At 38.1% G+C, this 23,827-nt stretch overlaps 1 protein-coding gene across 6 annotated transcripts in view; it reads left to right on the top strand.

Annotated features, from left to right (window-relative positions):
• The window catches only part of LOC127656602 (protein numb homolog), a 113,810-nt gene that overhangs the window by 43,212 nt on the left and 46,771 nt on the right, over window positions 1-23,827 (top strand). For all 6 annotated transcript variants that reach the window (XM_052144999.1, XM_052145001.1, XM_052144995.1 and 3 more), the window contains exon 2: window positions 19,998-20,137. In XM_052144999.1, the coding sequence (XP_052000959.1) occupies window positions 20,012-20,137 (126 nt within the window). In that variant the 5' untranslated portion in view covers window positions 19,998-20,011. The remainder of the gene's footprint in view (window positions 1-19,997; window positions 20,138-23,827) is intronic.

The following is a 23,827-nucleotide window of genomic DNA, read 5'->3' as shown; positions in this document are numbered from 1 at the left end:
ACAGCTACAAGAAATAAAGGAGGAATTTAGAAAGAAACCATAACCTCTTTACTGTCTGCTATCATCTGATTCCCAATCGTCCCACTTTGTCTGTCCTCGTCCAACAACAGCCAATCACGAGAGATTCGAAGAAATGCAGCCAGTCAATACAGGATTTGGTCAGCAGCCAATAGCATTTGTTAACAGAAAGGATTGGGCCCCGCCCCTGAGTGTCAAAACCGACTTTTGTACATAAAGATTTCAGCTGCACGTGTGTGTACAGGTCTGCGCGCACGTGTGGGACCTGTCATGACTCGCGGTTTTGTTATTTCTGCTCGCGAGTTGGTTAATTGGTGCTCGAGTTTGGGATTTGCAAGTTCTGCAGGTTTACATTTTACGTGCAAACTGTGTCATGGTGCTCACACTGTTGTAATTCACTTGCATGCTGTGTTTATGCGCTTGCGCTGTTTTGTCCAACATTTAACGCTATACGGAACACTTTCTGGTGTCCATGTAAACATAGTCACTAACTGGCCATAATCATAATGGAATAGCACACTGCTTTAATGATACTATGCTGGATATATACTGCTTGCATTTTTTTAATAGTATGTGACATTATGCAAAGATAACAGCAGTATTTTGAATTTATATGATTTAATCATGCACATTTGGTTTCACATGAATCAATTAAGTTGCATCAACATATTTTTTTCCTCTTAATTTAGCTCATAATTTTTTGGTCAGGAAACAATGTTTATGTAATGTCAACATAATGGAATAAAGGTATTTTTAAATGACTCAATTAAGTAGCCTCAAAGTGAATTTAAATGTGTCGCTAACATGATTAATTTCTTCAGTTTTACATAATATTTTTGTGTCACATTAATGATTTATGTTTTAAGGTAATGCTAGTTAGCTACCTTTAATCCAGTAAAAGCATACATTAACATGCTAAATAGTATTCACTCGAGTAAAGCAACATAGCATGTTGTTTGTGTAACCTAAGCAAAAGCTCCACCTCTTCACCACAATGGTAAACCAGCATGTACTGTACACAGCAAAATATGTTTATTTTTTAAACTTGATAACAAGTAATATGATTTAGTAAATCGGACAACCTGCTTTTTCCCATTTTTATGGTGCATCATTTTTATTGGCTCAATATGTGCTTGTTTAATTTAGTTGTCTGAGAGACTACCTATAGTTTTTTTTTTTTTATATTTTAGTTTTTGTAAAAACATCTCAACTCTTCTTTACAGTCTGATCAAATAGTCTAGACGGATTTGTTAAAAAATGTATATCACTTCTAGTTCATTCATCACACTAGAAATGAAAGATCAAATGCAGTACATAACATCGGTAATGGGATAAACTGTAGTATTTGATGTAGTGTACTCTGTTGTTTTACTGCCTATTTTGGCAAATGCAGTAGAATGCTATTCTGAACATAGATATGGACAGTATTCAGTTCTTGGAAATTGGATTTTTACTGGCTTAAATGTATTTTTAAGATTTTTCATTCATGGGACTGTCAGACATGGGAGCATTGCCACTGTGGAAATGAAATCTCTATCTCTGAAAGATATTTTGTCTTCAATAGAAGTGTTTTCCATTCCTGGAGAGATGATTTAAATAGCTTCAGCACAGCACTTCTCACCGGCTCATTCCTCTTGTTCCTTTCCACTGTCTTTTCTCCCTCTTCCTGCTTTCATGTCTTGTCTCTGGTCCTCGTGACTGAGGCAGTGAGTGGCTTGTGTTAGGCCAGTGTTCAACTCTTAATAGCCTTCTAGTGCACTAATGGCCTCATTAACACACACACAGACACACAGACACACAAACACAGAGAGGTAGAGAGAGAGAGAGAGAGTGCTAGAGAGCAGACTGAGAGAGGCCCATGTGACCTTAGTCCTGCCTCAATCAAAACATCAGAGGCCGGTTGCACCAGTTATGCATACTTTACAAATTATGGTGCGTTCACATACAACGGGAAGCGAGCATTTCGTGCGGTGCCATTACATACAAAGTCAATGCAGAGATGCGAATAGACGCAAATGTGTGCCGGGCGGCGCGAATGGCGCGACACGTGAAATTGCTTCATTCGCGCAAGATGAAAATTTTCAACTCGAGCAAGAAATCTGCATGATGTGTTGTCACGAAATCAGCATTGAGATTTTCCGGATGTCACTGATGTACTGATGTAGTAGCAGAAGAAATCTGGGAAAATGGATGAAAGAATTGTTGTAGGTGTGTGTGGACACTCGGAATTGTATGACACAACGTCATACATGTACAGAGACCGGATTAAAAAGGAAGTTGTACGACCTGGTAAGTTCTGAAAATATGCGCGTCTACTTGATTCCAGCTATTGGTTGTAGTTTACTATGAACCAAGTCGTAGAAGCCCCTCCTCCTGTCCTTTTCCGTAAGAGAAGGGGATTACTCGCGGGTTTGCGTTACTCGCGCGAACGTGAGTTTATACACAAATTGATAATCCAGGGGTCAAACTCGCGTGAGCAATGTGAGGTGAAAATTTTCTTTGCATTGTATGTGAACGCACCATTAGCCTAGTAGTGGTGTAAATGGGCATTAAGTCACAATTTATGCACTACTAAATATTTTTAATGACATCGCTTAAATGACATCAATGAGCTCATGTTTTGTGACAGACTTCAGTCCTTTAGACTTTTACGTATTGTAAAAAACATACTTCTTAGCAGCTCTTCAGCATGAAACTGATCTAAAACGGTGCACTTTCAGGAGTGTGTCGCCACAAGGTGTTTCCATCCGCAGAGCTGTCGCTCACTGGATATTTTTGGTGGAACAATTCGGAGTAAATTCTACAGACTGTTATGCATGAAAATCCCAGGAGATCAGCAGTTACAGAAATACTCATACCAGCCCATCTGGCACCAACAATTATGTCACGGTCAAAATAACTGAGATCACATTTTCCCCATTCTGATGGTTGATGTAAAAATTAACTGAAGCTCCTGACCCTTATCTGCATGATTTTATGCACAGCACTGCTGCCACATGATTGGCTGATTAGATAATCGAATTGGATAAGTAGGTGTACAGGTGTTCCTAATAAAGTGACCGGTGAGTCTGTAAGATACTTTTTTTTATAAATTTAGCTGACAAACATGGGCTACTTCAGGTGTGTCCAAATTTGTTAAAATTTAAATGCAATATGAAATGCAATATTAACCATAATCACATCATTAATAGATGTTTTCACTCTCTTGCATTGAGCTGTTGCTTGTGCTACATATTGCGCTTATCGCAAAAACTTGTTGCTTGCCATGTATGGTGTAAAATGCTCTTAAGCATCTGGATATTCAGTTCCTTCTTGACTAAATGCTGCTAATAATTTCACAGGCGAAGAATAGCCGGTACTCCTTCAGGTGAGCACGTTTCATATTGCGTCTGCGGGCGGTGCGCATCTTCGGGGCTTTAACGGCTCTCGTTGAGCTTTGACCGACAGGATACAGACTAGAGCTACACGATTCTGGATAAATCGAGAATCACCATTTTTTTTTAGCTTAGAACAAATATTTCAGTGATTTACAAAGCCTGGACATAAGGGTACTAAACAAAGTAATGTAATTAAATAAAGAACAGGGTAAATGGTGCTGTAAGTTTTTCAGTAACCGTAGCAATTAAACATGAAAATAAAATATAGTATAAAAATATAAATAATTTAATGCAAAATGAAACTACTTCAATATTTGACACTCATTACTCTGTGATTATTAGAAATACATTAATACTGATGATTTGATGCAGTAAGAATGCATAAATGCCTATAACAGACCTCATGCAGCTGATATACATTTAGACATCACACAGATCTAAACATTTAGATGAATTTGTCCTGTCGGCTTATACATTAACGGCTGTGTTTGCTTTAATATCTCATCAGGACAGCGCAGATTTAATCCCATCTCTTTACACTCTCATAATTCATTAACAGCTGTGTTTACATTAATATTGCCTGAAGAGGGGTATTTTGATTAAATGCTGAAGCACTGCATTCATCCCAAGACACAAGTGCAAGTGCAGACACATGCATGCGAGCGTTTTGAAAACAGCCGACTGTAATCAAACTGTGTACGCATAGTGGATTTAGTCCGATCTTGGTAATGTTATTTTTTTCAGCATCGGTGGCTGTTAAATTATTGAACTGAGCAGAGATCATCACAGTCTTAGCTAATCGTGGCTGCACAATGCAGTTTGTAAAGCACTGTGGTGGGTTTCTGAATCGAGATCGCAATATTTTAAAGATTAATTGTGCAGTTCTAATGCTGACCTGTTTTATTCAGTAAATACAGTTCTCTGGGAAACTACATTGAGTTTAACCTGTGCTAATCAGTGTTGGTGTAATGCATTACTAAGTAATTCATTACTGTATTTAAATAACTTTTTCATTAGAAAAAGTAAAGCAAGAGATTACTCTTAATGTTTCAATAATTTAATTAGAGTTATTTCTGATGTAATTTCATTAAATACTGCAGTGGTTCCCAAACATTATGTCTGTTTAACACAATAATCTTTGTAAAACTACTCCCTTATATTAAACATGTTATATTTGTACATGTTTTCATATACGTATCCTGAATAAATGGCTTACCGATTGAGATGGGAATGCTAGATATGATATAACTTCATAACTTGAAAACTCCCCTCTCATCGCGTCACGTGGTATGCAAGAATAGTGTTCGGTTCTGTGCCTGGAATTGCACATCATTGCAGGTACGGCATTGCCGGACGAATTTGAGCATTGAAGGTAAGTATCTGTGCAATTACGCGGTCAGCTCAAGGGGCTTTTTATGTAACATTTGACACTGTTAGCAAAGTTGAGCTCATTTGCTGAAAAAACATCATGCAACAATGTAGAAACAGGCCTCTAGCGTGTGAGCAAATGTGATTGGAAATTACTGCGTGTGAATATGGAAAATGATTTGGTGCTGCTGAATTTCTGGCACCTGTCATCAAAGCGTATGAACTTATACCATCAGAATAAAAATAAAAAAAGTTTGGGAAACACTGAAATACTGTATAGTCTAAAGAACAATTCTATATAAAACAATAGTGAATTTAAAAAGACAAAATTTTACGTCTAATGTTAAAATATATGTTTTCTAATTTAATGCTGCACGCTTAAATTCGTTGGCCAGTTCATGAATAATTTATGTTATTTTTTTTAATGATTTATTTGAAAGAATAAAAAAAGAAAACAATCCTTATATTTTTCATCTGGTCAAGGTTAATGAGGGTTTTAGAAAGTAATTATTAATAAGTAATGCAATTACTTTAAAGACTGAGTTATTATTACAGATTATTTATAATCTGTTATTATTCAAATGTTATTAGTAGTTAGTAATTAATAACTTTTTTTAGAGTAACTTTCCCAACACTGGTGATAATGTTCATAAACTAAAACAATTTAACAGAACTTTGGCATTGCAAACTATTACAAACTTAATCATCACAAAATCGAATGTACTAATGAGGTGGAAGATCGCATTTACATTTAAATAGTTCATTTCCAAAGAACAGAACCCAAATTACAAACTGCTCAAAATAGCCTTCTTAGATTGTCTGGATTTGTTCAGATTTACTGAGCAGAAAGTGTTTGTGCATCCATTACAGTGTGTGTAACTTTCATCAACATTTATTTTATGTTGGTTCATAAAAGCCTATATTGCAAACGATTGTGTCGATTAATAGTGTATATCAGGGGCATGGGTACTGACAACCACACCTGAGTCCTGAGTTTGAATCCAGGGCGGCGTGCTGAGTGACTCCAACCAGGTCTCCTAAGCAACCAAATTGGCCTGGTTACTAGGATGAGTAGAGTCACTTTGGGTCAACCTACTCGTGGTTGCTATAATGTGGTTCTCGCTCTCGGTGGGGCACGTGGGGAGTTGTTCATGGATGCTGCAGAGAATAGCGTGAAGCCTCCACACCTGCTATGTCTCCGCGGTAACGCGCTCAACAAACCACGTGATAAGATGCACGGATTGACGGTCTCCGATGCGGAGGCAACTGAGATTCACCCTCTGCCACCCGGATTGAGGCGAGTCACTACGCCATCACAAGTACTTGGAGTGCATTGGGAATTGGGCATTCCAAATTTGGGAGAAAATAAATACATAAATAAATAAAAAATTGTGTATTTCAACATGTTTTTTGCAGAGTTCAGTGCCCTAACTCCCCTATGAAGGGCACAACTTCTCTCTTGCATCTTGACGTAGCACTGCAAATCGGATCAGTCAACCTTTTGAACTTACCGTGCAGCGGGTCTGTGAAAACTGGATATCTTCATTTCAAGTGCTGTTACATTGCTAAAGTGATGTAAATGTTTTTTCAGGTCGACAGACAACTGCGTTGTTTTTCAAATTCACACAGCTGACACCTTATCATTATATGTTCAGACCCTCTTCCACTGGCTGCGCCTTATTTTGGATTTGTTGATTCGGCAATTTTGTTATTGCGGAATTTTTCTAATCGAGTAATCAACAGAGTAATAAGGCAGCCCTAAATGCATTGCCAACGTGTGGCCTGGTTATACATGCATAATGTCTAGATTCAGATTTGAATCTACACTTGGTTACGCTGTATGTTTTGCACCGTAGATTTAAAAGAACCAACTCAGAAGAGTCATTTGTTTGGGAATCAGACTGCACTTGTAGCACTGTATGTTTCACACTTCGGATTGCAGTACTGCTAGTTGAATGGTAGTGTTGGAAACACTGAGTATTTTATCAAGGTGTTCCATCTGCAATAGTGGAGTGGAATAATGCACGTTCGAGAATCGTTAATACAAATGAAAGTCGTGATAATCATTCGGTTGTATTTTTACAAAGATGGATCCGGTTCTGAATAATAACTGTATTTGTGGTCTAGCTAGTTAGAAGTAATTTCTGGCAAATTACATCAGAGTTTTTTTTGGCATTGTGGTGGTGTTTGAGTGGTGGCTATATTTATAAATCAGGGCAGGTCTTTGCTTGTGTGAATGACAGATGTGGTGTCTTTACCAGAAAAAAAATAATCCAGTAATTCTACGGTAGTTTAACAGGTTTCATGTGTGAAAGTGGCTGTACTGTGAAGCTAAGCCTCCTCACATGACCCAGACTACAGCGTGTTTACTGTTTCCCACTATATCTACCCTGCTTTACACACACACACACACACACACACACACACACACACACACACGCTCGCTCACTCTCTCTTTCATTCTCTTGTATTTTGCCCTATTTCCAGCTGTCTCACTCTCCCACATGCTACACAGACAGACACGAACACACTGATAGGAAGAAAGACGGACAGCATGAAACGAGGACAAACTGTTCGACTGAAGCAGAAATCAGTGAGCGGGATGTCAGAGGAGAGGTGGATTTTGGTGATATGTTGTGGCAGAAATGTGTACAGTCCTGAAGTCCATGTACAATCCATATGACCCAAATACACATGAGCAGAGAAGAGCTGCTGAAGTGCAGTGTTGTGTGGGACTCTCTCTCCTGTGCCACTTTCTTGTGTTTTTATCACAGTTTTTCTCGTCCTCTGACAGTAGATGATCTCATTGGCACCAGCTTGTTCGTTTGATCTCACACACATGTACTAATCTGTTCTGCTTACTAAAATTCTTTCATTGCTTTCTTTGAGCTAGAACTGCTCCTAATGTTGTCTCAAGTCAAACTCTCGATCTGTTCAAATAATGGAACGCAATGGTAAAAATCCCATTATGTTTCTCCAAAGGGAAGTTATTCATTGATGGCATATGCTTTTTGTGCTTGGCATTTTACTTCTTTAAAAAACATCATATGGAATTGCTTGAGAAGAACAAGACCGCCCATTATCACATGGGGAAATGATCCATGCTTCAAATGTAAATCACTTCAAATCAAGTTTGTAATGTAAACTGGAAGTGCAATAATGAAAAGCCAATTTTAAATATAACTCCTTATAGCAAATATGCCTTGTATAATTCATAAAATTATTCTGGTTTTTATAACAACAATAATAATAATAATAATAATAATAATAATTTGGAATTGCGCAAATGTGTGAACTTTCAGCACTTTGCTTTTTACAATGCACTTGAACCGCTCCTGAGCCCAGCACATTAACACAGAAGGGCGTGGGAATTGGGCATTCCAAATTGGGAGAAAAGGGGATACAAAAACATTTATTATTAAAAATAAAAAATAAGCCCACCCCACTGTTTTGTCTTGGCTGGCTGAACCATGTATTTGCAAACCACGGTTGGCTTGAACTGGTTTGCCATAACCATTGTGTTTTTAAAACGCTGTGTTAAGCTGAAAATATTTTTGAAGACCCTGCGTTCTGTTCCATGTAGGGCTGAGTATTGATACAGTTTTCCTGATTTGATTCCAAATCAATAGCTCTCAATTCATTTCATGTTTTGATTTGTTATCGATTAATATAGGTATATTTCAGCTATAATGTCTATTTTGCTTAAATATGAAAGTAGTTCTCTCCTAGCTAATGTTGTTAGTTATACAGGGACCTTCTAACTAGGTACATTACGTTAATATTAACTTCAACTTTATTGATATTGATTGATTGATTTTTCAATAACATTTTTAGCTTTTAAAATTGAACAAATCCATGTATTCCATCAATAATTATTTATTTACATGGTAATTGTTTGACTGCATATATTTTTACTATTTAAAGTATTTATATTCATTATATTGATGTTGAACATATGTTAAAACTGGTACTGTCTCTTTAAGAAAACCAGCAGTTGTGTAAAGAGTGTCTGTAAATGAGCGCATTGTAATGAGATAGGATTTGAATGGCTTTAACTCATCCATGTTATGGATGATTAGAATGAATTATTTTATTTTTTTTCACAAATCTAAACATTTTCCAGCCAGTGGCTAATCATAGATATTTTTAGTCAAATAGTGCTAAATTTGGTTGCAAATGTTAGCGATTTTCTCTTATTGAAGTAGAGGGTTGCCCATAGAGTAAAAGATGGACCTTGGGATTTAAGAATAGTTATCAAGATCGTTCAAATGAAGATCGCGATGCATAAGAAAATCAATATTGTTTTTTAACCAGCTCTGTCTAGCAGTTTTAAAGGAAGAACTCACCGGGGGTGCGCTGTGTTGGAGCTTTTCCATTCCATTGTCTGGAATTGTTTTGGCTTTAAAAAAGAAAACAAAGCAGAAAACAGCGATTTGGAAGGTTTGCATATTATGTATACTGCTATGTATATTGCTACATTGTCTAGATCATGATATTTAAATATCCATTTGTGAGGCATGTGCATATCTATTAGTGGTCAGGGCTTCACATCAGACTGAGAGAATCAGCGACCACACAAGTGATATTTTGGGACGCTAAAGTAAATGTAATGACGTTCATCTCACATTCTTAATATGCTTCTAATTTGTCGCATGCAGTTTTGTTTTACGTGATTGTTGTGCGTGCTATCTCTGTCCAGAGACCGTAGAGCACACTGTGGGATTCCACTTGAGCTACTCAATCCGGTTGTCACGTACGTGACCCATTTGAGTTGTAGTTTTTTTTACTTGAAAGCGCTATGGAGGAAGTGAAACATCTCAAACATCTTGTCAGCCCGACAATCTAACCAACACTGATGAGAAACACAACTAGAACGATGTGTCATGCGGCAACATTTATGTGTCATGCAGGCTTTTTTAAACTACACATCATCACCCTTAATAAGATTCTGTTCCAATGATGTTCGATATTAGGAAACAAACCGGCCATGTTTGCCTTCACATATTCATATATTCTCTACAGAGATTCCTTAAATAATTAAGCCTAATGAAGTGTTTATTCTCGTTGGATATTTTTTTTACTTACAAATAATTTCTAGAGCTGTCAGAATGAACGTGTGCATTTTTCTTAATCGAGATTGCGCGGTGTCATTACAATGACACACACGCCACAGCGCTAGAGCCCTTCTTCTAATAGAGTCTACAATCCTAGCATAAAATAGTATAACACAGCGGTCCCATAGTCATTCTATGGATGGAGTACGCTCTTAACACGCTAGTTGACTGTTACATTCTCTCCTGTGATAGAGCTGCAGAGGTTTTATAAAATAATTTCTGATGGAGAAAGGATATCTTAACACTGTTTGATGTACAAAACAAGCCCAGTTGAGACTTGAAATCATATATTTTTCACACCAAATCTTAACCATCACCAAAACGCAGAATGAGATGTGTTTGTTTGCAAGCACTTTTCATGGTGAGTTAAAAGCGGCGCTTGACGCTGACTGAGGCAAATCATGGACGCAGCTTCACGATTGCTGTAGCAAAGAGGATAGCCACAGTCTACCAGCAGATTCATATTGTGGAGGATTCGAGTTTAAGAGATTTAATGCCCATTGCAATAAATATGCAACTAGGGTTGGGCGATGTCCCCTAAATTGGCAGTTGACGATGTTGACAGTAAAACATCGCGATGGACGATGATATCGTCGGTGGAGGTGGGGGGGTTATATAATTTCATATAATTTTCAAAAATGATATGCAAAATTATAATTTCGTTATTTTACTAACCCAACTAATGACTCGTCTGCGCTTTATCAGTAGGTTGCACGACACGTGAAGCATTTATTTTTTTAGCTTTCACTTAAGAAGAGTTGTGCACTATTTATTTTAATATATCTCTTTACATAAATACTATTTTCCACTTAAAAACTATAATTTCTTTATTTTACTCGCTGATGAGAAAAAGGTCGAGGCAGAAATGACCATGTACCTGCAGGAAATGGCCATTGATGGGGAAGAGGACCCGCTGACTTGGTGGAAAACGAACGACAAAAGGTTTCCGTTCATTGCAAGATTAGCACGGAAATATCTGTGCATATGTGCTACCAGTACTCCATCAGAGCGGGTCTTCAGCACAGCGGGTAGTGTAGTTACTCCAATCCGCAGCTTATTAAAACCAGATAAAGTGAATATGTTGGTATTTCTGGCCAGAAACATCGAAATTTAAACATGGTCTATGGTGAAAGATATTAGACTTCTTACGCATTTTTCGCCATCCGTTGCAGAGCTATTCGATTTTGCATATAATTTTTTAAACGTTCATTTGTGTAGTTCATATGACCACTTTACAATATTTCAATAACATAATTTATTTTGTAGCCTGTGCTGAAGTTAATTGTGCTGCTAATTATAAGTGAAATGTTAATGCCGCGTTTCGGTCTGAGTGTTGTTCCCGTTTTCTTGTTCTTTATTTGTTGTTCTTCTATGTTTTAATAAATGTGTGTTATTCATATTCACCTTGTTTCTTTCATTTGATTTGACATTATGGATTTATGGCCAAGGACATTTTTCTTCAAAAGTATTAACCAGACAAAAGTTATTTGACGTTCGCTGGTCTGGGTTTATCTTAAACTGCTGCTTCAGTGTATACAAGAGCTATGTGACAATAAGCAAGATTTTCTGAGACACTACAACTACTAATAATTAATTAATAAAGGCTATTTTCTTGTAGCCTACAACATAAAATATTTTAATCTAAATGTACAGTGTAAGACATGTAAAAACAAAGACAAGAAGCTAACAATGTCAAGATCAATATTTGTGTAGCCTGCCTGACACGGTATTTTCACAGACTAACACGTCATGTCTCTGGCATATACTTAAAATAGCATTTATGCATTAGTTATATTCTCAATTTAATTTACAGAGCAATCCCTGCAAAGTTTTTAGGTTAACTATAGAAGAGACTAGGATTAGTGAGTCACACTCGCGAAAGGGGGCGTGGCATCACGATGGTGGCTCTACATCGTGATGTTGGTCGTCCATCGGCACAACCCTATATGCAACGTATGTGGGGACTAGTTCTTTCAGTTAGTCAAACTCCTACTTAGACTTTGGGAAATGTTACTTGAATAGGTGATATTTTAGTGCATCGTCTTTTATATCATTGAAGGCTTTATTTGTATTGCTACAAATTGTTTTATTTACTTTCCTAAGATGGAAGTAAATACATTTGCCAAGAAAAGAAGTATATATAGTGTCAAATTTCAGCAGTTTTAAAATCGGCGATTAATCGCGATTTACTACAAATAAAATATGCGATTAATCACTATTAAAAAAGGATCTTGACTGACAAAACTAATCATTTCCTTTGTTGCATTGGTTTGTGAAGATGTCGAGTTTTTTGAGGAAAGTTTCTAATAATGAGAAGAATAATAGACTTAAATGTGGCATAATGTGAAATTTAGCATAATGGTAAGGTTGATAAAAAATGTTATTTATTTATTTTTTATCAATTTTTTTACGTTGACTATGTTCGTCAAGTTCCAAATCAATAGAAAATGATATACAGTAAGAGCAAGTCGTTTTCATTTATAAAGTGTTTAATTCACTGACTAGATTATAAAAAAATAAGCATTACAGTATTGTTATTTAATATATAAACCAAGTTGTATAGATTTTTTAGAACATTTTATCTATATCGTGATGTATATCTTTATCGTGATATAACATTACTCATATCATGATAAAGATTTTGGTCATATCACCCATCTCTATCCGTTAACGAGTCAAAGTTCCTACATAACATGATAATAAAACTTGATTAGCAAACGTTTGTAGCGTCAGGTATACATTGTAAATTATACTCTCTTTTGATTATCCTGAACTTGTAGAACAAATGCTAGCATTGCAGCATCTTTTATCAGTTTGGTTGCTATAAATTGTCTCTGTTGAAAATCAAGGTACAGCTGAAAATTACAATATAATCAATGTCAAAATTAAAAATAAGGCCCCCCTTTGACACGTTTGTGTTTAGTTGTTAGGTAGTTGTCACTGAATTTTGAAATTAGTCAAAAGTCACATCATGCAAGATCGTTATCGATCATCATTTTCATGATCGATCATTGCTGTCACATCTGAGTACTTGAGTACTCGTGCCCATCTCTACTCTGAATGTTAAATAATTGTTGAGTTTGAAATGCCCTTCATGCATGTAGCATAAATAATAGTCTTGTAAACAGCTTTGACCCACCCTCAAACACTACACTAAGCGGTAGACCAATCACAACAGACTGGGACATCTGACCAATCAGAGCGGTGTATGCTCTCTGAAAGGAGGAGTTTAGAATGAATGCTTTAGAATGGATCATTGAACGAGTCGTTTTTGACACTGGGGGGAAAAAAGGTAATGCTGCAATTTCAATTACAAGCAAATTAAAGTGTTTTTGACCTTGGATGAATAGATTAAATCTATTGTATGAGACCTTTCAAACTAAATTAGGCACGTTTAAAAACCAAAATAGGTACTCTAAAACCATGATTTTACTGTAGTAATATTATTGTAAACATGACAGTATTAGCCATTGTTATTTTTGTGGTTACTCTACTATTTCTCATTGCCTGCGTGTGTGTGACTCATTCAAATGAGCACCACGTGACATTATACTTTTGAAATCAGAGCTTTTGTGGAGGAAGCATCACTATCTCACCCGCATGCTCAGTTTCTCTTTTGGACGAATGTTCTGCAAGGCTTTGATGAGGAACGTGTGTGTGTGCGCGCACGCGTGCGTGCGTTGGTGTATTCCTCTGTATCTGTGTGTGGTTGTGTGTGTGTGTCTGGCTCTACAGGTGACTGCTCCACAGTAGCTCTGATGTGACTCATCACTGCGTGACAGTGTTGTTTTGTGTGTGTGTGTGTGTGTGTGTGTGTCCATTCTGAATGGCTGGCTTTATGCAGTTTCCATGCAGAGTCAGTGTGCACAGGTTTTTAATAGGGCTGTCATTTTATTTTTTATTTGATAATTTATTTATTTATTTTCTCCCCAATTTGGAATGCCCATTGTGCTCTTTAAGTTCTCGTGGTGGCGTAGTTACTCGCGGAGGACGAATCTCAGTAGCCTCCGCATCTGAGACCATCAATCCGCGCATCTTATCACGTGGCTCGTTGAGCGCGTTACCACGGAAACCTAGATTGTGTGGAGGCTTCACGCTATTCTTCACGGCATCTACGCCCAATTCACCACGTGCCCCACTGAGCACGAGAACCACATTATAGCGAACACAAGGGGGTTATCCCAACGGTACTCTACCCTCCCTAGCAACCGGGCCAATCGGTTGCTTAGGAGACCTGACTGGAGTCACTCAGCACGCCCTGGCTTCGAACTTGCGAGGTGTTGTAGTCAGCATCTTTACTCGCTGAGCTACCCAGGCCCCAATAGGGCTGTCATTTTAATAAAAATATATCAAATGAATGTCACTTAAAGGAAGGTTCTGGGTTCAGTACGTTCAGTAAGTTCAGTAAGTTAAGATCACTCGACAGCATTTGTGGCATAATGTTGATCAGCACAAAAATGTATTTCGACTGGTTCCTCCTTTTCTTCGAGGTTACAGTGAGGCACTAACAATGGAAGTGAATGGGGCCCATTTTTGGAGGGTTCAAATATAAATCTGAAGCTAATAATTTTACAACACTTAGGTTGAAGTCATTAAAAAACATTGTAACCACTCCACAGATTTGGAAGACCCATTTGCGACAAGCTTTCTGGCTTGAGATGTTGCTTCAATATATATATACACATCATTTTCTTTCCTCATGATCCCATCTATTTTTGAAGTGCACCAGTCCCTCCTGCAGCAAAGCACCCCCACAACATGATGCTGCCACCCCCCATGCTTCACAGTTGGGATGGTGTTCTTCGGCTTGCAAGCCTCACCTTTTTCCCTCAAAACATAACAATGGCCATTATGGGCAAATGGTTCAGAGGACATTTCTCCAAAAAGATCTTTGTCACCATGTGCACTTGCAAACTGTAGTATGGCTTTTTTATGGTGGTTTTGGAGCAGTGGATTAGTCCTTGCTGATCAGCCTTTCAGGTTCTATCAATATGGGACTCGTTTTTACTGTGGATATAGATACTTGTCTACCCGTTTCCTCCAGCATCTTCACAAGATCTTTTGCTGTTGGTCTGGGGTTGATTTGCACTTTTCGCACCAAACTACGTTCATCAAACTACGGGCAGTGGTGGCTCAGTGGTTGGGGCTCAGGGTTACTGACCAGAAGGTCAGAGGGTTCAAGCCCCAGCACCACCAAGATGCCACTGTTGGGCCCTTGAGCAAGGCACTTAACTCCAGGTTGCTCCGGGGGGATTGTCCCTGTAATAACTGCACTATAAGTCGCTTTGGATAAAAGCGTCTGCCAAATGCATAAATGTAAATGTAAATGTAAATGTAAATCTCTAGGGGACAGAATGTGTCTCCTTCCTGAGCTGTATGACTGCTTGGTCCCATGGTGTTTATTCTTGTGTACTATTGTTTGTACAGATGAACATGGTTCTTTCAGGCATTTGGAAATTGCTCCCAAAGATGAACCAGACTTGTGGATGTCCACAATTATTTTTCTGAGGTCTTGGCTGATTTGTTTTGATTTTCTCATGATGTCAAGCAGAGAGACACTGAGTTTGAAGTTAGACCTTAAAATACATCCACAGGTACACCTCCAATTCAGTACACCTCCTATCAGAAGATAATTGGCTAATTGTTTAAAGGCTGGACATAATTTTCTGGAATTTTCCACTCTGCTTAATGGCACAGTTAACTTCTGACCCACTGGAATTGTGATATAAACAATTAAAAGTAAAACAATCTGTCTGTAAACAATTGTTGTAAACATTTCTCGTATCATGCACAAAGTAGATGTCCTAAACAACTTGACAAAACTATAGTTTTCTAATATTAAATCTTTGGAGTGGTTAAAAAAGGAGTTTTAATGACTTTATAATTTAATGACTTTATATATTTATATATATATATATATTATATAGATATTGTTTTTTTTTCAGGCTGATGCCGACGCCGATCTTTTGAAATCCGGGTCGGCCCATGGCCGATTAATGCTGCCGATATATTTGGCCGATATGTGCTTGTTTTTAACCTCTTATTTGAACCTTTTATTTGAAAGATAAAATGTAACAAATAATTATTAAGATAGACAAAATTTCTCAACAAATACATTTATTGAACACTTGACCAATCTTCACTTGTACACTTAAATTAAAAATGTATAATGTAAAAACATATTGTATAAATAATGTATAACAAATATATTAAATAAACAAAGCAGGTGTTACGAACTGCTCCAAGACACGAAGGTTGAGATCCAAATGCAGCTTTAATTAAGGGGCAATCCAGACACGTAATCCAATATTCAGAGCATCCAAGAGAAGCACAGGCATAACTAGGGGTGGATATCGTTAAGGTTTTAATGGTATTACTACTCTTACCGATACTGCTTATCGAGCCGGTACTTTAACGGTATTCTTAACGGTTCTTTTTGTTATATTACACAAAGATAAACGTTATATAGGCACAGTGATTTAATTTCAGGAAGGTCTACTAACATTACTGTTCAGGTGTGGTCTAAAAAGAAATCTAATAAAGTAATCAATTGTAAAATAACACTGCATAGTTTATCATAGATAGATTAATGCTTATTAATGCAGAAGTTATTCATTCAAGAGCTGTAAGTGATTTTCTCTTTGCCTTTTGTTGTTTGATTCGCAGTAATGGCTCAATCGTCAGCATGTTTATTAGACCGCTTCCCCTTTAAGACCGAGTTCAGATCTAATAGGCTCCTGATGCAGCATATTTTCTCCCCAACTATTTCCATAACTACGTCCATTTAAGACATAAACTGTGTTTAAGTGAATCTCCAAGCCTGTCGTTTTGACATATTTTTGTGTATAGTTGATCGTTTAGATGTGCATATGAAACCCAAAGTTGTCTATACTTTGCTCGTCTCTTTGCGATTGTGTTTTGAGCGCTCGCCTTAGGAACGGTAGCCTATCTCTTGCGCTCTTTTTATTATTAAACGCGTCCGCAATTTAGCAACAGTAGCATTTTACAACAATCACCGATCGTGCTGATTCTGGCGTTAAGTTTGAGTTTTAGGGAGAAATGCCAGTGCACCGCTGTGAAGGGAAGGAAGTTGTGCTAGACAGAATGCGGCTTATGTATAAATATTCTTTTTATAATCTTTGGAAGGCGAAATCTAAAATAAAATCAGACTAATATCACAGATCTAAACCAGATGAACACTACGTTTGAATGTTTAGTTCTGTCACTCATTAAGCAGGGCTCGTGTTGTGCTCGCTGTGGCACCTCTCTCTCTCTCTCTCTCTCTCTCTCTCTCTCTCTCTCTCTCTCTCTCTCTCTCTCTCTCTCTCTCTCTCTCTCTCTCTCTCTGACTGTGAATAGCTAAATTGCATCACAGACAAATGGTTTCATAGAATTATTATACATAGAAATGGCTGGCGAGATAAAATAACTTTCTCTTTATAGCAATAATAAATGTATTTTCTTAATTTCTCCAGTACCGACAGCAGAACCGGTAACGTCCGAGCTTACCAAAGCCAGTCCTTCAATAGCCTATAGTGCGTTGGTATCTTTTTATTACTTATTTCTCTGCATTGAGTGACAACCCTCTCAAATATAAGACACACAAACAGAACAAATAAAAGTCTCAGATTCACTGTCTGTAATTGCAAAATTCTTGCTTCCTTATTGTGACATGATAGCAACCCTTCTGCTGTGATAATGCAACTTCAACTACGCTATCAATATCCAAAGTAGCCGAGCGTCATGTCAACTACTCGCGTTTGTCACGTTTTTTCTTGAAGTTGGCAGTAACATATCAAAAGTTTTTAATTAAATATAAAGAAGTTATACAAATTTAACCCTTACTGTTTTCTCCAAGGAACTTAGCTCCTTCCTTAGGCACTGGATGAGGTCTGCTCACTCTGCTGGAAAATGACTCTAGGGGCAGCGTGTGTCGAACACGTGTTCCACAACAACACTAGGCTGCCCACAGATGCGCCTGCCTAATAATCGGCTTGATATACTTGGATATTGGCCGATGCCGATTATGTAAAAAAATGCAAAAAATCTGCCGATTAAATCAGTCGATCTCTAATATATATAATAAAAAGTATTCAGATAATTAAAATGCATTACATTCTTGTGGCAGAAGATTTAAAGCGGCTTTAGAATACAATGTATTGTATTTCATTAAATAAAATTTTGTAATTTTTAACAATGAAATGATCAAAACTTAAAATAATTATGAAATTTAAATGCGTAAATCTTAAAACTAATTATTTGAGTGTCTAAAAATGCTTATGTGTTAAACTATGATAATCTTAATAAAGTGTGAAATGAACACACATTTTTTAATATTTATTGTGTAAATTATATTTATAATTTTTTCCAAAATTACGACTGTCCCACAGTCAAACCAAACCACATAAAAAAAGTTAAGTGTACTTCTTAACCAAGCTGACAAAAGTGTCAGTGAAGAGCATGCTTGAGATGAAATATGTGATGTTTGATGGAAACATCACATAAGAAAAATCTAAGTAAATATCACTTGTGAGCAGAGTATTTTTACTGGTGTCATTTTATTTCCAAAATGTAAAAATTTAGTTTTTTCCAGTACAGAATTAAATTATACACATAGAATTAGAGATGTGCTGGGAATTACAGCGGGAATTTTCAGGACTTTCGGGAAAAATAAGGCCTACATAAATCTCATGTGATGCATATCATTTCCTGGCCAAAAAAAAAAGTTGCATTCTCTAATATTTAGTTGGACCGCCTTTATTTTTTATTATTGCGAGCATTCATCGTAACATTGTTTCGACAACATTATGCAACATCACAACATTTATTTCCATCCAGAGTTGCATTCATTTTTGGCCGAGATTTTGTGTTGATGACGGGAGAGTCAAACCACTCCATAAAGTCTTTCAATGGGGTTAAGTTCAGGGCTCTGTGGTGACCAATTCATGTGTGAAAATTATTCCTCATGTTCCCTGAACCACTCTTTCACAATTTGAGCATGATGAATCTTGACATTGTCATCCAAGAATATGCCCATGCCGTCAGGGAAGAAAAAAATCCATTGATGGGGTAACCTGGTCATTCAGTACATTCAGGTAGTCAGCTGACTTAATTTTATTGCTGCATAATGTTGCTGAGCCTAGAACTGACCAACTGAAGCAACCCCAGATTATAACACTGCCTCAGAGGCTTGTACAGTGGGCACTCTGCATGATGGGTGCATCGCTTCATGTGCTTCCCTTCTTACCTTGACGCATCCATTGCTTTGGAATAGGGTAAATCTGAACTCCTCAGACCACATGATCCTTTTCCATTGCTCTACAGTTCAATCTTTGTGCTCCCTAGCAAACTGAAATGTGTTTAAAAAAATGTTTTTTATAGATTAGCCTCACTAACAAGTGTTTAGTCACAATCCAGTAACTTCTGGTTGCATTGTGCGTGTGGAAATGCTCTTACTTTCACTATTAAACATAGCCGTGAGTTCTACTGTCGAGTTTTTATGATGTGACTTAGGACACTAAGTGTTTTAGGGATCTCTGATCATTCAAGATTTTTTTCCGACCATATTTCTTCAGAGAAGCTGACAGTTCACAACTATCTTTCCAGGCTTTAATAATGCATTGGACATTTCTTAAAACCAATTCCATTGATTTCAGAAATCTCCTTACATAATCCCTACTTTCAGGATGAACCTAAATCCGGACAAGTCTACATACATATATTTTCCATTAATTGTGTCGATTTTGTCTGTAGCCATTAGCAGAAACTGTTCTGCCATTATTAGAATGGGCTACCACTTCGTTGCATGCTGGTTTTGTATGACGCAATGATTTCAATTTTACTGCCATGCAAAAAGTGAACTGTATTTTGTCCACTGTTAAGTCGGTCAAGTTGATGGCTTGTTGCTGGAATAAGTGGCAAATTGGACCAGACTAGGTGTCCTGTAGTTAACGTTCATATAACATAATGGTTATATGGTTATATTCCATATAACAGTTGGGAAGTAGAAGTAGTACATCACCTCTTTTTATTCTTCACCATTTCTCCAGTTTCACTTCAATTTACTTTTGTTTTGTTGCCATGTCAAGTGTGTCTCAAATCTCTCTTACTGTGTTTACAGGAGGTGGTAAAGCGATGAATAAGCTACGGCAGAGTTTCCGGCGAAAGAAAGACGTGTATGTGCCGGAGTCCAGCCGACCGCACCAGTGGCAGACAGATGAGGAGGCTGTACGCGGGGGAAAGTGCAGCTTTGCTGTCAAGGTAATAAACACACACACACACACACACACACGTGTGCAAAACCATCTGCAGCTCTCAATCATGCCTGCTAAAAACAGAGATGTTCAGAGCTGTAAAGAAATTGTTTTCTCATTAAAAATGTCCATCTCCAACTGCAAGACATGGAACTGTTTTGAGTCTCTTATGGGTGTGTGTAGAGGAGCCTGTTTTATTAACAAAACACAGGCATAATCACATCTGAACTGTGATCTCATCATGATGTCACCATCTCCCTTCTGCTGTTTTGACCAAGCAATGCATTTGAAAGTTCTCATGTGCAGCCATATAATCTCTATGGTGTGAAATATGCGTAATATTTTTACCATGCATAAGCATTTTCGAAAGAAGCCGTCAGGCGATCTGTGAATCAGACATTGAATTGGTACTCAGTGCTACCGGTACTGTAGAAGGACTTGGATTGTTACTTCTTTTATTTAAATTAGACTTGACTTTGTTCTGAAGTTTGAGTACTTTTTAGGACTGGGTAAAAATATAGATTTTACGATGCATCGCAATGTTCATTTGTGATGATGCGAGATATGAGCGATCTCAGTATAGATTTTTAAATCCCAAGATCAATCTTTTACTCTATCCGTAAACCCTCTACAGTGTAAATCACTCACATATGCGACCAAATTTTACGCTATGGGGCTGCAACAGGGTTCATTGGAAAGCAGGAGGCTGGAACCGGACGAAGCATCAAAGGAATGTTTTAATAAATTTAAACACAAAAACACACAAACATAAACCCATGCAGGACAGCTGCCTATAGGTCTCTCTCTCCCGAACTGCTGCATCTCGTTGCACTTATCACTCTCCTCGGCTGATTAGCCCGAATGGGGGCCGGGCATGCATAATCATGACCTGGCCCCACCCTCCTCCTCCTCACAGGGACTAACATATCTGTGATTAGCCACTGGCAGGTACTGTAAATCTTCAGATTTCACTCACCAGTGATTAAGTAGTATTGTTTTGAAGAAGTTCAGCACCAAGATCTTTTCACTGCGTGTTGAGAAAAAAAGGTTGGATTAACTCATTCTGTGTGACCCAAGACAAGATCCGTGGATCCATATTTTATTGAATAATGTCTCTCTTAATATCCCTTCTGTTCTTTACAGTCAGTTGTTGAATAAAAACAACACAATTGTTTTACAACCCCAAATCCCAAAAAATTGTGACCGTATGAAAAATGCTAATAAAAACAAAAAGGAGTGATTTGTAATTTATATTCACACTTTGCTATAGTGAAAGCACCACAACTACACATTATATGATGTTTTTCCTTGTGAGCAAGGATCGTTCAAGACTTGTTGATCCTGACTTGTTGACGTGATCCAGCACTTTGAGAACAGTGTTCCCCAAATTCAAATTGGAAGGATTTTGGGCATTTCACCCTCTACAGTGCACAATATAGTTAAAAGATTCAAGGAATCTGGTCAAATCTCAGTGTGTAAAAGGCAAGACGAAAACTATTTCTGAATGCGCGTGATCTCTTCTTCCCACCCCCCACCCCCCACCCCTTTTCTCCCCAGTTTGGAATGCCCAATACCCAATGCGCTCCAAGTCCTCACGGTGGCATAGTGAGTCACCTCAATCCGTGCATTTTATCACGTGGTTTGTGAAATGCATTACCGCAGAGACCTAGTGCGTGTGGAGGCTTCATGCTATTCTCTGCGGCATCCATGCACAACTCACCACGCACCCCACCGAGAGTGAGAACCACATTATAGCGACCGTGAGGAGGTTAACCAAGTGAGACTGTACCCACCCTAGTAACCGGGCCAATTGGTTTGTTAGGAAGCCTGACTGGACTCACTCAGCACGCTCTGGATACCAGACATAATTAATCTGTAATGGATATCATGAACATGGGTTTGGGATTACTTTAGTAAACCTTTATTAATCAACACCATTTGACGCTGCACCCACAGATGCAAGTAAAAATTTACTATTCAAAGCAGAAGCCCTACATCAACACTGTCCAGAAGCGCTGCTGACTTTTCTGAGCTCGGTCTCATCTTTGATGGAAAGTAGAACAACGGAACTTTGTTTTTTGGTCTGATGAGTCAGAAGAGGAAAAGGGCCATCCAAGCTTTATTAGCAGCAGGTCCAAAAGCCAGTGCCCATGGCTTTCTCACACATCTGTGAACACCATGAATACAGACAGATATGTTCACATTTTTTAGCAACATATACTGCCATCCAGCACTGTTTTTTCCAGGGATGTCCCTGCATTTTCCAGCAGGACAACTTCAAACCACATACTGCCCGTATGTCAAGTGCATGTCTGTGTAAGCAGAGAGTGTGGGTAATAGATTGGCCTGCCTGCAGTCCAGACATTCTTCTCCGATTTAAGAATGTGTGGCGCATTATGAAGCACACCATATGGCAACAAATACCCCGTACAATTGTGCAGCTAAAGACCTACATAATGGATGAGTGGGGTAAAATTCCACTTTCTAAACTTAAACTTGTGTCTTCAGTGCCCAATTGCTTAATAAGTGTTATTAGAAGAAATGGTGATGTTACACGGTGGTAAACACTCCACTGTCCCAACTTTTTTGGAGCACGTTGCAATCATCTAATTTGAAATTACTGTACATTTTCATAAACAATGAAATTCACAAAACATCCTATAATGGGTAGTTTTAGTGCTTTCAATATAGCAAAAGGTGAATATCATTTACAAATCACTCTTTTTTTTTTTTTTTTTTTATTATAATTTTTCATACTGTCCCAACTTTTCCGGAATTCTAATCACACAGCACGGATGCGCAAAAAAAAAACCAGTGGGCCTCATTCATGAACCAGAACGAATTTTTGTGTTAATCGTTCGTAAAGTTGTTCTGATGCAGATTCTCAGATTCATGAAAGTTTTTGTAGTTCAAAACATTAGTTGCTACAAACTAAATTTACACCTGCTCCCAACTGTGTGTATATTGTGCATAAGACATCTAAATGTTTTGTGTACTTTTTGATCAGGGATGTGCAACTGGAGGCTGTATACGGCCCGCCGGACAAGACAGTGGACTAATTTTAGTTAATTGTAAAAGGATTACCAGTACGTAAAGGCTGCATTCAGACCACGCAAAAATTCCCAAAGGAATCTAATGTTGCTTCGCTGTCGTTGCCAGAGGGAGAAACTTGAAATGTGCAATTGAGATTCCTGTCTGATTGTGTGTCTGAAAAGTCTTGCAAAAAGTGAGAATGTTTCACTGACGTGTGTGTGTGAGTGAGTGTGTGAGTGTGTGAGTGTGTGAGTGTGTGAGTGTGTGAGTGTGTGAGTGTGTGAGTGTGTGAGTGTGTGAGTGAGCGAGGGAGCAAGCGAGTGAGTGTGTGAGTGAGTGTGTGTGAGTGTGTGAGTGTGTGTGTGAGTGAGCGAGGGAGCAAGCGAGTGAGTGTGTGAGTGAGTGTGTGAGTGAGTGTGTGAGTGAGTGTGTGAGTGAGTGTGTGAGTGAGTGTGTGAGTGTGTGTGTGAGTGTGTGAGTGAGTGTGTGAGTGAGTGTGTGAGTGAGTGTGTGAGTGAGTGTGTGAGTGAGTGAGTGAGTGAGCGAGCGAGCGAGCGTGCATTTATCACTTTGTGGGGACCAAATGTCCCCATAAGGATAGTAAAACCTGACATTTTTTGACCTTGTGGGGACATTTTGTCGGTCCCATGAGGAAAACAGCTTA

Source organism: Xyrauchen texanus, chromosome 16 (assembly GCF_025860055.1).
Source record: "Xyrauchen texanus isolate HMW12.3.18 chromosome 16, RBS_HiC_50CHRs, whole genome shotgun sequence".
Classification (NCBI taxonomy): Eukaryota; Metazoa; Chordata; class Actinopteri; order Cypriniformes; family Catostomidae; genus Xyrauchen; species Xyrauchen texanus.
Note: the sequence above shows the minus strand (reverse complement) of the source record. Positions and strands in the feature narration are given on the sequence as shown.